The 19916-nt window shown below is 48.3% G+C and overlaps 1 protein-coding gene across 2 annotated transcripts in view; it reads right to left on the minus strand.

Moving 5' to 3' along the window:
• asic1b (acid-sensing (proton-gated) ion channel 1b) overlaps nucleotides 1-19916 on the minus strand; it is a 140039-nt gene that overhangs the window by 37441 nt on the left and 82682 nt on the right. The window contains exon 1 of one of the 2 annotated variants that reach the window (XM_076025038.1): nucleotides 7674-8599. The exons of the other annotated variant lie outside the window; for it this stretch is intronic. Coding sequence (XP_075881153.1) covers nucleotides 7674-8345 — 672 coding nt within the window. The 5' untranslated portion in view covers nucleotides 8346-8599. Of the gene's footprint in view, nucleotides 1-7673; nucleotides 8600-19916 lie in introns of those variants that run through there. 2 annotated transcript variants of the gene reach the window in all.

The raw sequence follows: 19916 nt of genomic DNA on the forward strand, positions 1-19916 counted from the left end.
CAACATTGCTGGATAAACTGCAGCGAGCTCCGCTGGACCTGCTGATGAATTGTGAATTGTGAATGGCTGCAATATGTGGCCGGGCTTAGTTACTCATGTCCACGTATGACAGGCACAGCGGCGACTGCCGAGGCGGATGACGCGGGTTGATATTTACAGGCAGGTAGTAGGACTCCCCCTGCATGAGGGAAGGCGGAACGACACGGCTAATTCATCTTGGCAGCGCCGTGACAGCTGCGCTGCCGAGACTCGGCGAGACGTTCTGATGAATGACTTTCAGAGAGCGGCGCCTCGGCTCGGCTCGGCTCTGGCATAACAGTCTCGATGTCCTCACGAAAGGGCCCGACGGCTCCGATGCTGCTGCTGCTCGGGGTGCAGAGGATGAAAAGGCCTTTGTGGGATAAATAGCACCGTTCTGTTTGCGTAGCACAAACAAATCCTTCTTCTGAAAGTACATCCATTCATTTGTTTTAGCAGACACTGGGAGGCAATTCCAGAGCGCTCGCTGGATTATGCACCGAAGTGAGTTGAAAGGAAAAAGTGCCCCCCTCCCAAAAACACAAAAGGCAAAATTAGACATAGCTTTTGGATTGTTCCTTTCTTTGCTCAAGGAGACGTGCAGATGGAGCAGCACCTCAGCAGGGGAGGAGGTTCCTTCTCACAGTCAAGTCACATTAGGGCTGAAATTTGAACGAAAACGGCCAGAGAAGGTCGGTTTGCAGTTGTCTAGCTACAAAAACAAACCAAAAACCCCCCAAAAAATCCCACTTGCCTTGGTGCCCACATGTTCCGCCTTAATTTAATACACTCGCACTGAATTGTTCGTGCTGAGTTGGTGTTTGTCCCCCTTGTCCAGGGACTTGTTTTGCTCCAAATAAGCTTGCAGCTTGTTAAACGGCTGACGGCAAGAGGCGGGCGAGCGCAAAACCGTGTGTGTGTGTGTGTGTTGCACCTTTGCCGGGGTGCCTGTCAGAAATGCTGTATAGGAGAGGGGCTAATGAAGGGGTGTCAATAGAGGCCTAACTGGCTGACAACCCCCTCAGACAGCGGACGTACGTACACGCATGCACACACACAAACACAGAGAAAGATGGACTAAACTGCCAAAAACGGGGGGGATGAATCAGACTGAAGGCAGCTGTGGGTGGATTCACACCCAATTGGATCTTTTCATTTGGAATTCATTGTTGCTCCGCAGCAAAAACAATCCCTCCAGCCACACGTTTCCTGAAAGTTATATTGCGGCTGCTTGCGTCTTCTGCATCAGACTGGTGCCTCGGTGCGCACGCGCGGGCCAACGTCGCTTCTAATTGCTGGTGTAAAACGCTGGCACCCCCCCGACTGCTAATAAGCCTGCGGCTCCAAGCTGCCCAGAAGATCACGCCCTGATAAATACCTTTGATCAAGGAGGTTGGAGATCTCGCCGTCTTCACAGCTCGTCTCCGTTATTCCCTCAACAGTTGCAGCCGCAACTTTGGCCCCTGCCGTGCCCCCCCACCCTCCCGCCCAGAAATGCGACGCCACCGCGAGGGCGACTCCGAGTTCGGGGGATGAAACCACAGCTGCCCGATCAATAGGCCTTCGACTAACATTAGCTCACTGCTGGACTCTTGGCAATTTAGTTTTATTTACATTTAGAGGCAGCTCGGCCGCTGTGGCGAGCCAAGTCAATAACTAAGAAAATATGTGTTCGGTCTTGGAGGCGATAACTTTTGTTGAGATACTACATTTGCTGCAGGATTTGAGGGAGCCGCATGTAAAAAAAATAAATAAAATAAAATCATTTTCAACCACCGGGGGGATTAAAAAAGAAGATGCGCATTTTCTCTCCTGCTCTAAATCACCAGTGATCTTCATGTTCGAATGGCCTTATTTTATGTCTGATTCAGAAAAATGTTTCTATGGAAAACAGCACGATTTGCTCGTCGTTTTCAGCGACAATCCAAAAGTGTGCATTGAAATAAGTGAGGCTGCCTTTTCAAAGGACGCCACTTATCTCCTGCGATACCAATCACGGAGCGGGAAACACTTTGGTGCCGAGTTAACGCCGGGAGAGGGCAGGCGGTCCTGAAGGGAGACATTAAGGGCCTCTCTGCAGCCCAATTAGCCGGCGGTAAGTGGCCAGAGGCCCCGCGCAGGACACTTGTCACGAGGACATTTCATGGAGAAATTGGTCCGACCAGACGACGGAATCCCTCATTTTCACATCGTTAGTCCTCGTTTAGCTCGGCGTGAAGTAAAAGTTCCACCGTTCATTAATTCCCGCTCCCGTAATTAGCCGCCATTTGTGACACGGGGGTGCCGCCTCATTCGGAGTCACGTGGCGCCCGGCGCAACTTAGACGGGCCGGTCCGTAGCGGGAGGTGAGGCCGCGCCTCTCCAACGCGCCTCCATGCGCAGATGACTGATGAGCCCTTTAATTGCGGTGGCTGCATTTCAAAAAAACGCTCTGATCCCTCGCCCGGAAACCGAGGAGAGACGGCGTGAGGACGCGGCGTCCCTCCCGCCGAGCCGGCGGCCCCCGGTGTGCACTCACGGGGAGGACGGCTGACGATGGGTTTTACGCCACGCTGAGCAAACATGGCTCTGTTTCTTTTCCCCCTCCCACCTCCACATCCCCCCTTTTTAAATCCTCTGAACACACACAGCGCGTTTAACACGGTGGAAACAATGCAATCACTGCGCTTCCTTTCATGTGATCGGTTTTGTATGCATCTCAGTGTCTGCGCAGATATGGCCTTTGAAGATGTAATTAATACGTGCGAGATTGATTTCTTAGGCAGCGAGGGGAAAACAGGAGAAGTCCCAGAAGCGGCAGCTGGAGTGGGTTTACTCTGGGAGATCATTGTAAAAGACTGCCCCCTTGTGATTGTTGTTTGACACGAGCGAAGCAAAGCAGATATTACATTTTCTGCAATCGGATTAAAAAAAAAAAACCCAAACCCAAACAACACTGTGCGGGTTCAAAGTTGCTCTTCATGCATTGGGATAATGGAATAGTGTCATATGTGGGGGCGCTGGGAGGGAACCCGGCTGCAGCGAGCGAGTCGTAGGTAAACTGATTTCTCCCAAAATGACTTTTTTTTTTTTTTTTTTCTTAAAAAAGATCCGCTTTGTGATGAAATGCGAATGTGACGAGGCCCCTCCAGCTCGGCAAAAGAGAGAGGGCGTCTTCGGAAAAAAGAGGCTAATAACGGCAGGGGAAGATGAGAGAAAGTCATAGAGAGCAATCTGGATTTCTGCGCTGGCATCAATATTTGATGGCCCGGTGCTGTCACCTCTCAGAGGGGAGGAGGCAATTCAGCAGCCACATCCCTCTTTAAATCCCCCTGCGCCCACAAATAAAAAAAATAAAAAAAGAGAGAGAGGAAACTATGGCCAATTTCTGACTGAGCCTTTACTCCATCCCCTTCATCAAACACATTTCCATAACCTAATTTTTCTTTTTGAAATCCATTAGTCGGATTGGGCCTAGCGAGCGGCAGGGTCAGGCGTGGGAGGCCCCGGCGACGCTGCTAAAAAAGTGACACATCAGAAGCAACGTTACGGCACAGATGCAGACCGCGTTTGAGCAATGTGGCCACGCTGCTGCTACTGCCGCCGCTGTTGCCACCGCTGTTGCTGCCACTGCTGCTGCGCCCACTGCATCACCAGATGGATCTGAACCTCAAGCCGACTAATGAGGCTGCAAGAATGGAAAAAAAAAAGAAAAGAAGATCAAGCTCCAAAAGAAAACAGTTTGTTCACGCGAGTGAAGGGGGGTGATGGCAGGAGGGAAGAGTAAAATAAATCACGGAATGACAACGCATTACGACGGCCGGCACAAAATCCATTCCCATTACTTGAAGTGACAGTTTAATTAGCCTAATTGCACAAGGTGTAGCACAGCCATTGGTTCCAAAGAGAAAAAAGAGAGAAGAAAAAAGACGCGGATGAAGAATGGCGCTCGGCACACATTCCAGTGCTGGCTGTGCAATAATAAGTCTGCTTTATTACATTATGATCTACCACCACACTCGTTTTCATTCTTTTTTTCTTAAATAGCTGGGCCTAATTTACTTTACACATAATTTATCATGGCATATGCTTGACGATAATTACATTACACTTTCCCCGATACAATCTCTTCCCGACGGCGGCTCAAAGGAAGTAGTGAACCGTAACAAGTATTTACAGCTCGGAGCCAGATGGTGAGGGTAGCCCTGGCATTTATTTTGAAGTTTCTTCTTTTCATTTTCGGTAAGAGGGAGAAAACATTCCCTCGCAGCGTCTCTCGGCCTATTTTGTGTGTCTGCCGGAGCCCTGGGCCTGCAGTGAGCAGCCTGGACGGTCTGAAGGAGACGGGAGAAGGGCGTAACCGGAGCTCAATCTGTTGACAATGCTGAGCGTGAGGGAAAGGCAAGCTGTAGCTAATGGGCTGGCGGATGGCGGCAGGAAACAGAGGGTTTGATCGCCGCTCCGTCGGGGGGGTTCATATTTTGCGCCGGGGCAGAATTTCGCTGCAACCTGAGGAGCCGAGCGGCGCCGCAGAGGATGAATCGACAGGAAAATAAGGAGGGGGGGGGGCAGACTAGAAGACACGAAAAGCAATCAATCAGGGCCGACTCTCCCTCCTATGTCACGTCTCAATAGACCAACAATGGAGTCAGCGGGCCGTTAGTGGCTCCTTAGTGGATCTAATAAACAGGCCCGAGCAGGAATTCACTGCTCTCCGCGCCACAAAATGGCAAATAAAAACACTTTATTGATCCACTGTACAGAAAATGTAATGGACGCGCGTGATTTATGTCGTGGGGAGACTAGAGAGTCCCGCGGGTTTCTCCCACTCCCTCAAGTTATGGTTGACACACTTGTGGTTATTAGCGGCGACATGACACTTATTAAGTAGAAAAAACAAAAAAAAAGTTGTAATCTAAGGATCAGTTCTTTTACTAATGATTTTATTACTACTTTTTATGAGATATTTGACAAGAAACACGATGCACTCTCTAGATTCCGTGCAATAAACGGGAGCGGCCAGCAGTTAGTTAATATTTTCTGCGCTGAAGGACGAATCGATGATTCCATCAGTGGAGTTCAAGTCAAATTGGAAACAGATAATTAGTCGGTTAAGTCCAGGCTAAGAAATGATTACTCGTCAGCTCCGTTTGTGAAATCTCCACACAGCTGCAAACACAAATATAAACCTGCAGACATGCACTGCTTCCTTGATTTTTCAATGACTGGAGTTATGCTATTACAAAGCGCTACGACAGGGAGCTGTCAGATAGTGGGGGCTGTGTTATATTTACATGTAATGGGTCACTAAAAAAACAATTTGGCCAATAACGTCGCAAAATTAAGTAGAAGAGACCGCCATCGCTTCTCCGCCATGCACAAGAGGATCTGAGATCTTTTAAAGAAAGAGCAGAAGACAGCCGGAGTGAACTGGTGTGACTGAGACGAAGCCTGGGCACAGGCTGCCTCACCTACAGGCTAATAAAACATCAGACCGCAGCCACCGCAGTCACCGCACTTTGTCTTTTAAAAAGGCACATTGACAGAAGATGACAGCCTCCAAGGACAATGGCCACATTCTCGACTTTTGTCTGAAGCTTCAGAACCACCGCAGAAAAAAACTCCCAGCCGGTTGTCAAGGCTTCTGATAGAAAAAAGAAGCTGCTTTTCAAACAGGGTTTTAATGATTTCTCTCTTTTCCACCACGGTGTTTGAACGTCTCGGGGTGCTGGAGACGATCCCAGCGGTCTTTGGGTGTGGGCGGGTTTAAACCCTGGGTGTGGGTGGGGTTAAACCTGTTCACGTCGCTGGTTTACTGCAGGGCCAACACCATGCGACAAGCAACTATCCACACCTACACACAATTGAGAGTTGCCAGTGAACTTAGTGTGCTGTGTAATGTGTAATGTGTATGTCTTCTGTATGTGAGAGAAGGCCAGAATATCTATTTGAACTCGCTAGAGAAACCCGCAACCTTCTCGCTGTGAAGGGACATCTGTGCATTTATTTACTTACTACGCATGAGGGAGTGGCCCCAAACCACGCAGGCAAAACCAACCAAGAACCCAGTCAAACGTCTTTGCTTCCACAAAGACGTTGTTATTGAGTGCGGAAAAACAAAACAAAAAAACGTCAGTGTTGGGGAGAATCAAATTACATGTAACGTTGTTTCGTAACAACGTTACGAAGCAAAGCTATTTCGTAAAGATGGCTTTGCTTGGTTTTCTCGTGCACTGGCTTGGCACGAGCACCATCCTCTTCTGTTTCCCTCCACGGAGAAAAGCTGTAACTATTCTGATGCTTCTGATTGGTTCTCCTGTCAAGTTCGGAATTGCAGCGCCCCCTACCGCTCGCCTGCCAGTTGAATTGTCTCTCTCTGTAGCGTAGCTTGAGCGATTTCGAAGTTGCAGCAACAACAATGTCGATTAAAAACAGGTTCCATAGCTGGAAGCATTGAGAATATTTAGCACAGATATCAGAAAAGGGTGCAAATATAACTGTTCAATGCGAAGAATGTTCCTGCCGTCAAGATGTTGTCGACCTCCAAAATGTCAAAGTCGAACCTTATGACACATCTGACATCTCACGTCTGTTTTGAGTGCTGCTGGAAGTTGAACGCTGTCAGGTCTAAACAGTTGAGAACATCTATTAAAAATGTAGAAAAGTAATAGATGAAAAGTAAAAAAAAAGTAGGTAAATGTAATCAATGTAATGTAATTAAACTAGTTACATTACTTTGATTAAGAAATTGAAATGGTTTAACCAATATTACATTTTCAATAGCGTAACTCATAATTGTAACCAGTTACATTTTGCCAAGTAATCTTCCCTGCACTGTGAATAATAAAAGCGTCACACCACTTTGTCAGTCTCGACGGGAATCATGTGTCATGTTCACGCATTTACGCGCCGATGTAATTGCAGCCCGTGTAACTTTAGCGTGCCCATTAGCAGTCCGCACGCATCCATCCATAACTGTGCGAAAGGTCAGGCAAATCAATAGCCCAATGTGTTGGTGTTGTCAACACTTTCCGGTGATTTGGTATTCGGCCCGCTGCTGTCTGATGTGCAAACTGGCCGGGGAGCACGGGGCGGCAGACATAAAGCCAAAAAATGCCAGAACCTCGGGGAATGTCGAGCCCCAAAACTTCCCTCCGGTGTTTACTTCGCGGGGGAAACACGCCGCATGCCAAGTGCATCGCTTCAAGGAACGGAGCCTGTTTTTACGAAGTCGCCTACGTTTTGTTTTTTTATTTTTTCAAAGGTTTTATTTGATGTTTTATTCAAGGGGACTTGCTTATGTGGAAAAACACTCATTTAAAGCAATGACTGTGAGATTTCGTAAGTAACTGAATTACCTTAAAGCAACAAATGACCTCTTTGCTTTGAATAAGAGAACTTCTTCCAAATCTCAGCTTTTAGAAATGAGCATTTGTTCCTAGCGGATGTTTAAATTGTCCCAACAAGCACAGTTAAAAGAAAAACCTCCTCAATCTGCAACTTGAGGTCCCCATTTCCAAATCTTTTTGTAATGTAAACTTGCACCCCTCTGCCATGCCCATGAATATTCCTTACAGATGTAAATCCTGATCTGCCCTGGTGGTTTCCAATTTAGGTTCGACTCCTTCCAAAAAAAGATTGAAACGTGCTAAAACATACTCCCTGGTGCGTCTCACCTCTCTGAAGCTCTCCGTGCCGCAGTCTAAGCCTCTGAATTTGCACTCCAGCAGCATGTCCTCCATGCGGTGGCGAGTGCGGTTGTAGAACTCGTCCAGGCTGAAGCGGGATCCCGGCAGGCGGTCCGGCTCAGGGGCCAGTAGGAACCCAGGTGCCATGCCCTCCTCGAAGCCCAGCAGCGGCCCCATGAAGATCAGGTCGCTGAAGCTCATCTGGGACTTGCGCACAAAGTTGTAGTTGCAAATGGTGACGGCCGGAAAGGTCATGTTGGGAGCCGACTTCTCATCCAGCATGGTGATGCGGGCGAACTGGAGATAGAAGATGATCCTGTCGGCGACCTGCAGCAGGAACGCCGACAGGGCCATGGTGAAGACCAACGCCCACAAGCCCTGGCGAACGCTGAACTTCTTGCCCTCCACGAAGACGTGGTTGGCGCCGTGGAGGGAGCAGTTGCCGAAGAACGTGGCCAGGTCGTCCACCTCGCCCACTTCGCCCTCCTCCTCGCCGTTGTGCTCGTCCAGTTGGCTGCATCCGTCCCGGTAGTCCAGCGAGTCGCCGTCGCCGTAACCCTTCTTCACCCGCTTGTAGTGGTCATCGAACCCGTCCTTCCCGTACCCTCCGCCGCGCTCGTCATCGGAGAAGGAAATGGTGCACATGATCCGGACTGGCATTTTGACAGGATATAAAAGTCAATAAGGCTTGACGGGGAAGGCAAGAAGGGCAACCCTGAGGCTGTACAAGCGTCCAGGGGGCAATAAGGTAGTTTAGGAAGATATATTGTAAAAATGTTAAATATCTCAATGCAGAAATAAGGCAGCAAGAATCATCAAGAAACTAGAAAAAGCCAAAACGCTGGGAGGAAGACCCCAAAGACCCCAAAGACCTCAAACTACTTCTTCCCAGCCTTCCGATCACACTGGTATGTCCTCGTGTCCTGGGGGCAAAAGCACCTCTTCCAGCTATTTCGCAAGAGACAACAAGAAGTAGCAAGAAGAGGAGGAGTAGCAGGAAGAAGAGGAGGAGGAGGAGAAGGAGGAGTAAGGGAGGCTGAGAGGAGGCCAAGACGAGCACAGGACACTCTATCCTCCCTCAGGGCTGAGCCACAGGTCACCGTGCCGGGGTGCACAGTTTCACCGATTACAGGAAGAAGAAAAAAGAGGGAGACAATGGAAGCAAAAAAAAAAAAAAAACACTAAACAGGCATTTTTTTTCCTGCTGATGTGACCTGAGTCGTCCCCGCAGCAGACAGTGATCCCAGCAAAGTTTGCCGACTGGTGCGCAAGCTGAACTTGAGGAGACAGCGAAAAAGAAGACGGATGCAGGATTCCAAACGGATTGAAATGGACAGATTTGAACGATGCAATCGGAGAGGAAATTATTTCTTTCGGGTGTTGCAGGGGAGAAGTGCTGATGGCGTCAGGAGGCAAGCGGGAAATTAGCAACCGCCGTCGCCAAACACAGGCAGAGAAACTCAACTCGAGACGTTTGCGTTGCACCCGTTGTTATTGCAGCCTAATGGCTCAATTCAAGCAGAAGAACTCCTTCAGATTACAAACCCTCCACATAGCTGCCGGCACTCCGGTGATAAGCAAATTAACTGAAACCAAATATGTGTGAGTAGTTGGGGGGGGGAGCGCAGAAAGAAAAAAAAAAAAAACACATGCTAAATGGATCCTCTCATTATTGAGATTGGAGATGCAGAGACGCAGGGCTCCCAGAGGTGGTGATGGGCCGTGATATGAAAAGGAAGCGAAACAGAGCCATCTATCCGTATTGATCCGCCTCCATTAGACCGCCGGGATTATTTTTCAGGAACACGCTGGGTGCCAGAAAATGAAATGGTAGAGGTGTTTCGGGGGAATGACGCCATTCTTTACGACGAGAACAGACGGGGCCGCCTTCGGGGACCGCAGAGAAACCGTCACGCTGAACCAAACAGGGTCGAAAAGGTTCATCTGGGAAAGTTGGAGTTTACTTTACAAGTCGCTTACCAGAAAAATGACATTCGTTTTGACATCATTAAAGCAGCCTTACAAACTTTATTTGAAGTGCAAGAACCTGACCAAGCTGTCAGAGGGTGAAGGTGGGACCCACCCCGGAGCGGCTGCAGTGCAAAACTGAGACAAACAACCATAGACGATTGAGTTTAGCCTGTCTGTCTAGTTTTCATGTCTACGGACTGGACTGGGGGGAGTTCAAAGAGAGCAGCCAGGCAAACAGAGGCAGAACCTGCAAAGATCTTGGGTGGGAATTGAACCCACAACCTTTTTTTTTTTTTGTTTGCTGGGGGACAAACCAGTGCAAACCGGTTCAAACCAGTGTATCCGTCAGCCACAGCTTACGGATGAATAGCTTACCGCAACTTCAGCCACTCAATCGTGCAGTATAACATCAAATTTGACCACTTTTCAGCGAGATCTCTCATTTTCCACGAGGTCACCTGATCCGCACGCCGTCCACCAGAGAGACACGCCGAGCTACAAATGACACGTCATTCCACATCAACACCCTCACGTGTTCCACGCTCTCGCTCTCTGAGAACCAATTGCGGTAACAAGTAGCTTCCCGCATCTAATAAAAATGCAAAATAAAAACCCTCTCGCCGCGTGAGCCTCCCCTCCCCCGCCTTGAGCTGCTGCAACAGCACAGCAGCCTGTTTTCTCTTCATTTCTTTTCCTTTTTTTTTTCAAATCAAGTGGAAACTTTGATATCAAGGCAGCGGGTGAGAAAGGAGGCATGCTAGGTCAATATGTGTTTAGCTGTGGAGATTAACCACCACACGCACGCGCATGCGCCAGAAACCTGCTGACGATAACAATGTGGGGAAGAAAGGAGTTTGAATTTGGCCTTGATCTTGTAGAATTCTTGGAGCGTGTTTAGCAGCGATGCCTGGTAGCCTGTGGTTCTTGAATATGTATCAGCGATCACTGGATCACCTCCGGGCATCCGGTCTGACCTAACAAGAAGGTCAGAGAGCTCCCCCGGCTCCCATTGCCGAGTCTTCCGAGGGCCTCTGCCGCATGAATATTCACAGACGTTATTACGTCGGATCTGGAGCGAGATGTCAGGTTTGTGAAATTGCCGCTGTTGGTGAGAATTAAACAGCGCAAAAGCAGCGGCGCCATGAATAAAATGAGTCGAATTAGGCTTGCGAGGCCGATTATCTTAATTACACTGTCGGTGTGGATTCGCTAATGCATCATGTTGGAGTCGGTCTGTTTGTTTTGGCGTGTGTGTTCTCCTCGGGAGCAAAACAAAACAAAGTGATTCACATCTCTTCTCCCGCTCTCTGTTTATGCTCTCTGATCGTAAGCGTTCTCTGGCATCGTGTCAACTGTGGCCGAGCCGCGCAAGACCCCCTCCCGATGTCCACAAGGGGGCAGCAGCAACACATCGAATCCAGCTGTCCCTCCTGTGAACTTGAGCACGTTAAAACATACTGAAAAAAAAAATTAAAAAAAATCCAGGGTGAAGACATCGGACAGCTGGGACGACGAAGGGGCTTTTAGTGTTACACACAGGCTGATTACGTATTTATTGAGGTTTTTACAAATGGAAAGCGACCAACTAATAAAATACAGACCACTCCTCACTACATAAAGGCTGGAAACGTATCTAAAATCAGCTGAAAATTATAGATAAAGACGATTGAGTGAAGTTACGGAGTCGATCATGATGGGAATAACAATGTCAGCAGAATGAATTGAAATTGGCAAAATGAAAAACAAGCTAGAATCAGTTGAACACACGAGGTCCTTCAGTTTTGGTGGCCAGGAATCAAGTGTTATGCATTGACCTCAGCTTGGAATCAGCTCTGGACATTTCAGTTGCTCTCTGAACACCCCTCCTACCTCCCAACACACACACACACACCCACACACGCACCACGGGGGACAGGAAGCCAGGCTCGATAAACAGTTTCTCCGCTTCCAGTTCCACGGAAAGATCTCTTCACCCCCTCAGGGGTGACATTACCCTGCCACTTCAAAAGGTGGCAGTGTTGCCATGTGAGCAGTTGCGGTTAACAGTATGCACGACCCCCCCTGCGCTCCCCGCTGAGATTTCAGCAAGGCCAGGCGTTTTAGCCACGGTCAGAGTGAGGAGAGCTCCGGGCAAATGAGAGGAGAGGTGTATGGCTCCCTTTCAAGTCCCTCTCGCCGGCTCGCAGCCGGAATCGAACCTGACGTTGCCATGGATACATCCTGGCCAACAGCAACAGAGGATGATGCACAAAACCCATTACTGGGAATATGCATACAGTCATGGCACAACGGCGTGCGCACGCACGCACCAAGGAATGGCAAAGAGGCGCAGAGACGCCACTGACCCCGGCCGAGCACTCACGCAGCTGCACCGACTGGACGCGTCTTTCGGCAGTCAGGAAGAATAATTCCTCCCTTGGAAATATCTCATTAGACCTGCAATGTTAAAGCAAGGAGAGCCGTGCAGATGACAAAACAGCGGCGTTTTCAGCCAGGGACGCGGCGATATTGCTGCACTCTGCCGTGCCGCTGTTCAATCAATAGTCCAGCGTTCATATTCGCTAGGTTATTGCGGCACTTCATTGGATTCAGCCTGGACGGCGGAAGGGAAAAAAACAAAAAACAGGGAATAAACAAGCAGCGAGCTCGGCCCGTTCCCGCAGGAACTTGTGAGAATGAGGCAGCGGCCAAAAAGGTACCGCCGCCGCCGCTCTCCAGAACACAATATGCCGTTATCGCCTCGCAAGCGATAACGGTTATCCCCTCCTTGTTTCAAATGAGCTCCCGCGGCGAAGAAACTGGAATCTTTTTTCCTGCGGATCAGAGGAGAGGCCGCGTCACAGCGGGGACTTAAACAAACAAATGCAAAAAAAGCAAAAAAAAAACAACAACAACAGCAGCCATCCAAAATGTCAGGCTTTTATAACATAATTACAAACATAACTACACTGGCATTTGAAAATGAGTAAATAATCGGCGAGGAGATATCGATGCCCCCGTGGTATTTAGGAAGGCCGCCGAAAAGAAAGGGAAATAATAACGAACGTATCTCAAGCGCCAGTCGATTCTTCGCTTCTGAACTTCCGCAGGACAATTTTAACGCGGCATTTTTTTTTTTTTTACGTCGGGTGTTTACAACCAGCGGCCTCAGTCTTTCTGCTGCCAAGACGAGACAAAAGCCCCACAGCAGACACCAGGAAGACAAATGTGCCAGACTCGTCTTCTTATTCTTCTTTTTGAACAACCGGCATTTTGCCATTGTGAGGGACCTTGAGCGAATCAAAAACAATGCAGGGTGCCTTTTTAGCAATGCAGGGAAAAACAAAACACCTCAGGTCTGTTTTGTGTTCGCCGTGTGGGAGAAATTGCAAAAAAAATTAAAAATTAAAATAAGGTGGAGACTCCATGAAGCGGATTCAAAGACGAGCAGCGCCACGGGTCCATGTGGGAAACGGCAGCAGCGCCCGATCGACCTCCTGCAAAATGCGGCTCTGATGACCATCTGGGCCTTGATGAAATGACTCGACGCGCCGGAGTCTCATGTGTCTCATGTGTCGGCTGGCAAACTTTCATCAGATAATGGACAAGTGAACTCTCTGTCTGCCGTCTAATTTCATTTCCCATTTAGAATGAAGACTTCTGAGGCCAGAGACCCATCTCGCGTAACCGGCATGTAATTGAAAGTGGATTTAGTGTCAGTAAATGACAACTTGTCTGATGGGGTTTTTTTTTTCTTCTTTTCAACGCATCGCACTCTCAGCCATCAAAACAGTCCGGATCATGTGATGGATGAACCCAGCGCCTGACACATCAACCCGCTGCGTTACAGGGAAAATAAATAAATGAATGAATGAATGAATGAATGAATAACACTGACAAGGCTGTGACGCTTGATGCTGTTTCACTCTCCGCCAGCGCACTGTCAGCGGAGCAAATGAGAGCAGCAAATCCGACACGCTCCCCTGTCCTCCGTGCATCTCGTCAACGTGGACCGATTCCGCGTGCGCGAACGTGCGGCGGAAATGAACGCGACAAAAGCCGGCAGCCGCTGCCGCTGCCGCGTGATTTGCTGCTTGCGCACGCCCAGCCTTTGGCGGCGGAGGGAAGGCTGTGACGGGCGGAGACGCAACAGTAAATCGTGTAAAGGAAGGCGGCTCGCGCACCGAGACTGTCTGCAAGACTCACCGTCGACATGACTCAAAGTTTCTACCGAGACGAGGTGACGGCGAATGAATTTTGATCGAGGGGTGAACAGCGCAACAGTGACGTTGTGGGTTACAAGTTACCCTACTGAAAATGCAACAGCAGTGCATCTATTTCAATTACCTTATCAAGGCAATGTGACTAATTACATTTTGAATAAATGTTCTCAACTCTTTAGGCCTTGACAGTGTTGAGCTTCCTGCAGCGCTTAGTGGGATGTGAGATGTGTCTTCAGGTTTGACATGAACATTTTGGAGGAGGACAACATCATGACGGCAGGCAAACAGTCTTCGCAATAGACTATTTTTACCCTTTTCAATCAACGCAAAATACTTTTTTTTTTTAAACACTTCCAGCAGAGGAATGAGTTTTTAATCGACGTTGCTGCAACTTCCAAAAAAACTGAGACTACTCCAGAGAGAGACAATTCAACTGGTAGGCGAGTGGTAGGGGGCGCTGCAATTCTGAACTTCGACGGGAGAACCAGGAGAACCGGGAGCGTCAGAATAGTTTCAAACTTTGGTCTGTGGATGCCAGTACAGTCTCTTAATGAAATATTGAAACAGGCCAAGGTTTCAATAGACACAAAGGTGAAATCCTGGGAGGAACATAGGATCACATTCCCATTAAAGCACAGTCACTCCACAATAGAATGTTATTTTATATTTTTAGACCAATTAGGTGAAATTGGATCATTTTTGGCAGCACATCTGACATTATCTCACGGCACAGTTGTTGAAGAACACTGTGCTAAGCTATGCTACGGAAGGAGGAGGCTGATCGTAAATTGAAAAAAGGAGACTCAATTATTCCCACAGTGGGCACCATAAAACAAGCTACTTTTCCGACGTCTTCCTCGCGACGTTTCAGAAACACTGACTCACTCCTGACAGTTAGTCACCGCCTGACAGTCAGTAACTAACGCGGTGTCGAGCGGAATATGGCAGCTCCATTTATAAAAGCCAACAACCTCGGGGTGGGAGTTGCTGCTTGATGTCGCCGCTAAACGTAGGCAGCGGCGAATGTGACTTCTGACACGCCGACGCCGACGCCAAGCAAGGCTTTGAGCAGAGATCTGGGGATGTGATCCTTCAAACCACAGGTCTCCACTTGGCTGCACTGTCACTGGTGACGACCAGGGGCCTGGGAGGGGGAGGCAGCAGAAGAAGGCTGAGCGGACGAGATGTTCCGAGGAGAGAAGAAAAAAGCTGTGGAAGAAGTGCGAGGCGCCAATATTTCGGACTTTTGTACTTTGGAAATCCAATGAGCGAAGCGCGGCCGCCAGCCGTGTGACTCATGAGGAATTTTCGAAGACACATTACAAGGCTGACGAAAAACAAAAAACAGGAAGCGAAAGCCGGGCCGATGGTATCAAAGTCGGTGCAATTAACATTGTACCACTGTAAGTTGTTGTTGTTGTTCTCAGTGGTGCTGGTGGAGGGGGGTGTCAGATGGAATTACTTGCAGGGGAAGACAAACCCAGATCAATGGAGTGAATCATATGCCCTGCTTGTGAAATGGCTGGGATCCATGGCAACACTCACCGCCGGTCAACATGTCAAATGTGAACGGGGATGAAGGGCAACAGCGGCCACCAGAGTGTCCTTGTTAGCACTCTGACCACACTGTTACCTCCCAGGTTACCTCCCAGTCAGCTCCAATGTCCTTCTTTAACCTATTTCAATTTCAATTTGCCTCCCGACCCCTTCATTCTGCCCCATGTTAGATTCACTCTGACATTATCTCCTGCAATTTAACCGAACGGCTCCTTTTAATAAAGAAAAGGAAAATAAATATCTGTGCAGCTATATTGGGTGCCAGTGTGGCGTAAAGTTGCCTTTTAAAATGAAAAGCTGAGAGCGAGGGTTTTCCAGCAGAACGGTTTTAAATATGTCACTCTGTGGCATTTCCATGAAGTCTTATCGTAAAGGCGCGCACGCGGTCGCGCTGTTTGGCAATTTCAGCGCTAATGCAAGCAATTATATTTGTTATCAGGACTTCCATCTTTATCATTTTGTTCACTTAAATAATGATTTTGTCACCCGCTCTCCATATGCCAAGCTCTAAACCCCTTAAACAAACAATGCGGCTCCATTTTGCATGTGTAATAACACGTGGACGTGCGAGCCTGGGCTTCCAAAGGCCTGCGGTCTGTTCCAGCTAATGCTTAATGTGTTTTCGTCTGCGTCTCGCCATTATCTCTGTCTGATACCAGCGCCCAAACGCGCCGGAATTGTTGCTCTCTGCCAGTCAGATTGCATCAATTTTTTTTTTCTGTCAGCACAAGTTCCATTTACTGATGGTCTGTGCACCTCGTCTACCCTTTTCAGAATGTGTTTGTGGCCAAACGCTGAGTGTGGATGCTGCTCTCACGCAGGTTGAGCGTTTGGTTTCTTTTTTCAGGATTCCGAGAAATTGGCAGCGGCTCGAGTTCCGAAAAGAATAGCAACAGACAAATTGTTGTAACGTGATTTCTCTTTAAAATTTAAACTGAAAGCTCCAGCTGCAAGTCAGAAAACTGTGACCCTTAGTTTCTTACTTTTAGATCCACTGTTTTTTTCCACATTGGGTGAAAACAAAGACCTCCAATCTAATCCAATTCTTTAATAATATAGGTAAAAAAAAAAGAAACATATAATTAAAAAATCACAGAGGTTAAAATTTCCACCAAACTCAGGCTGGAATGGGTTGAGAAAAAATGTCAGGTGTGATGTGCGATTGTAGTGTCAGCAAGAATGAAAGGAAAGGGGCAGAAAATGGTGGCGACAGAAGCGACGCCGCCTGGTTTAGAGAAAAGCGACCTTGAGGAAAAGACGGGAAGCAGAGATTAAAATGTTGCGCTTCTCTTTTGGAGTGTATCAGCGAGACGGAGCAGGTTAGATGTTTTCGAGATAAAAACCAGAGGGGCCAGACTGAGATGGTTGGGACATGTCCAGAGGGGACAGGTGAATATATATCGGTAGGAGGAAGCTGAGGATGGAAATAGAGGAAGAGGAGATTAATGGAGAGATGTAGAGAAAGAGGACATGGAGTTAGAGAGAGTGAGAGAAGAGGATATAGATGATGGAGTTAGATCCAGGCTGATTATTGGCTGTGTGTGTGTGTGTGTGTGGGGGGGGGGGGGGTTGTTTACTGGCTGTGTCTCACCTGTTACAAAAAACTGTGCAAATAATGGTACTTTCTTCATTGTGATAATAGCTGACAGGTGGCAAATTGCAGCCGCGAGGCATTGTAAAAGCAGACAGACGAACTGAATGACAATTTTTTTAATGATCATTTTCACACCGGGTTCCATTTAGACAGCATTTCCACAGAGCGGGAAGAACATTGCGTGGTCCAAGGCCAGAGGCGACGACCCGCTGGACGAACCGCCGCAAAGCAGCAAAACACGGCGTTCAGGGCAAAGCCAGAAGGACGAATGGACAGCGTGAGCGCAGGAGCTCGAATGCCTTTGATTGTCGACGCACAAGGCGGCGAAACTGGACGGCCGCTCTGAAAGCAAGTGTGTGAAAGAGAGCAATCAAGGAGGACGGCAAGTTCCGTAAGAAAAAAATATTAGTCTTAATAGAAGATGCAGTCGGGGAACTCTTTCTGTCCCACCGCTGTTCTGTGAAGAAATAAATGGACCCTCACGCCAAGGACACACACCGCTGCGGCCATCTAGTCCTATGAGGACGTCTGAGAAATAAAGCCAGCAGTTGAGTGTCCTCTCGTATTTCAGTATTCCGTGGCTCCAGCTCCATAAAAGTCCAGAGGAGCGGCAAAGACGGGGCGTGGTGAGGTTAGGGTGAAAAGTGGAGCAAAGTAAAAGCCACACTTGATCTCTAATCTAATTGTCATGGCAGATAATATGACATGCCCTCCGAGGGTAGGGGGTCGACTTTGTAATCATGTTATCGAGGGGACCATGATTTATTTCCCCGGCGCTCGGGGAGTCAACGCTCAATCACTCGATCTCAGTCTGCCGGGCTCTTCGCTTCTTAAAACGTACTCATAGTTTGTTGGATTTCTAACCGGATTAGGTTGTACGTCCAAATTGGGTCATAGATTTTTGTCCAGGCAGTTTGGTTGACCGGAGAATAAGCCGTCCGTCCGTCCGTCCGTCAGTCCATCCCTCGACGGGCAAGAACACCTGCATTAGGACAATTACTGCCATTGACATGCTTAACGCAAATCAATTGCCAGGCCACGGTGAGGCTCATTGAGAGGGTCACACTACTGTCAGCAGAGCATCCCGGCCACCATCATTTCATTAGGAACCCGTCCCCAGCTGAACGTTTGCTGTAGGCAATGCAAGAAAACAGCAGAAAGCAGCAATATTAAGAAAACCCAGGTGTTGCTGAGTCCCAATAGTGTGATTCCTCCCCCCCTAGCAAATTCAGCGGAAGCAATAAAATCAATCCAATAACAATAGAAAAAGACATTTTGTGCAATTCTTGTCAGTTTAAAAAGCATCTAAGAAACAACAGAAAAAACAGAATTATTATCTGGACTGGCCGTGTGCATCTTCCTCTGAAAATGAAGCCGGAGCGCCGACAAAAGTTTTAAATTTGCCAACTGTGCTGAAAAACTTTGCCAAGGGGAATGTGGGGCGTGGTGGTGGGGGGGGGGGGCGTTCCTGCCGAGAACGTCTCGCGAGCCGACGTGATGTTTAATACTTTACATTTACCCCCTTAATGAGTTGTAGATGGCGAGAAGATTAGAGAGCCATCAAGCGGCGAAGATTAGGATCCGGACAGCCCTGACAGGGGCTCACTGTACGAGATTTACCATTTCCTCTTTCCAAATAAGGACATGGCTGCTGATGAGAAGTGGGCAAAATCAATACGCCCTCCCCGTTCCCAGTCCCAGTTCCCAGCTCGGTCGGGCAGAGAGGCACTAAAACAGGGTCAATGATTTAGCGCACATCTTGCCGACGAAAATTAATCGACGCGAGAGTCCAGGGCTGTGGGGCGTGTGGGGGAGAAATATGGCTGCTAAGCTCCAGCAGCTAACGCTAATAGAGGATCATCGTCAATGTTGATGTTTTTGCTGATTTTGCGCCTTTTTTTGGGGGGCGAAAAACTGTGAGAACCTGTTGGAAAAATACGACGCGTCCTCCTCAAATACGCGGCTGTAATTCCGAAGATTTGACCCGCCGGCTTCGGGAGACACGTACGCACCCGTGCAAAATATGTCGGGATTTACACAGAGCAGGGGGAGCGCCATCAAATCTGCGTATCCCCGCGTCCGCCGCCCACATGGCATTTACATCAACAAGAGGCAGTCATTAAACTGTGTCCCGGGGAGGTGCGGCAACGGCTTCAAGGTAGTTTGATATTATAGCGCCACCGCCAATTTACGAGCGGGATGATATTTGCATCAGAGGCAGAGCAATTCCTCAGTGAAAACACAGCTCAGGGAAGAGAGGCTTCTTCTGTTATCTGACTGATAAGGACGGTGCTGGGTGCGTTTTTATTCTGGTGTTTCTGATGTTTTTCCAGCCCCGAGGGTAAGCTCCTTACACAGTACGCTTTTATTCCCCCTTTTGCCTGTGTACTTCTGAATAAGAGGGTTTGAGGACCTCAAAATGTACAGATTCAGGACAAGGATACATCAAACATGTTTTTTTTCTTTCTTCAAATTAACTAACCAATAATACATGATGCAAGGACCAAGAGTGAATAATTGCATTTTCCACATTTTTTACATAATAGGAAATATCGTGGAAATTGCCGTAATTTGAATCAAAGAAAAAAATATCAATGCCGACTGAAATGTTATGTAAAGAGAACAGCCCATGAGGCTGTCCCATCAAACACACACACACACACACACACACACACGCACATGCACACACACACACACACGCACATGCACACACACACACACACACACACACACACACACACACACACACACACACACACACACACCACTAAAGATCTTTTGATTCAATCGTTTCAAGTCGGAACGCTCAAACAAAGTTTCTCCCTCACACACTCAACCCCAAAACGCAGCCGCTCAAAGTGAGAGGCGCACATTAGTCTCGCGCTGGTGACGGACTGGCTTCACCAG

The sequence above is a fragment of the Nelusetta ayraudi genome, unplaced genomic scaffold, assembly GCF_046127955.1.
Source record: "Nelusetta ayraudi isolate G7.1 ecotype Tasmania unplaced genomic scaffold, CSIRO-AGI_Nayr_v1 ptg000017l, whole genome shotgun sequence".
Classification (NCBI taxonomy): domain Eukaryota; kingdom Metazoa; phylum Chordata; class Actinopteri; order Tetraodontiformes; family Monacanthidae; genus Nelusetta; species Nelusetta ayraudi.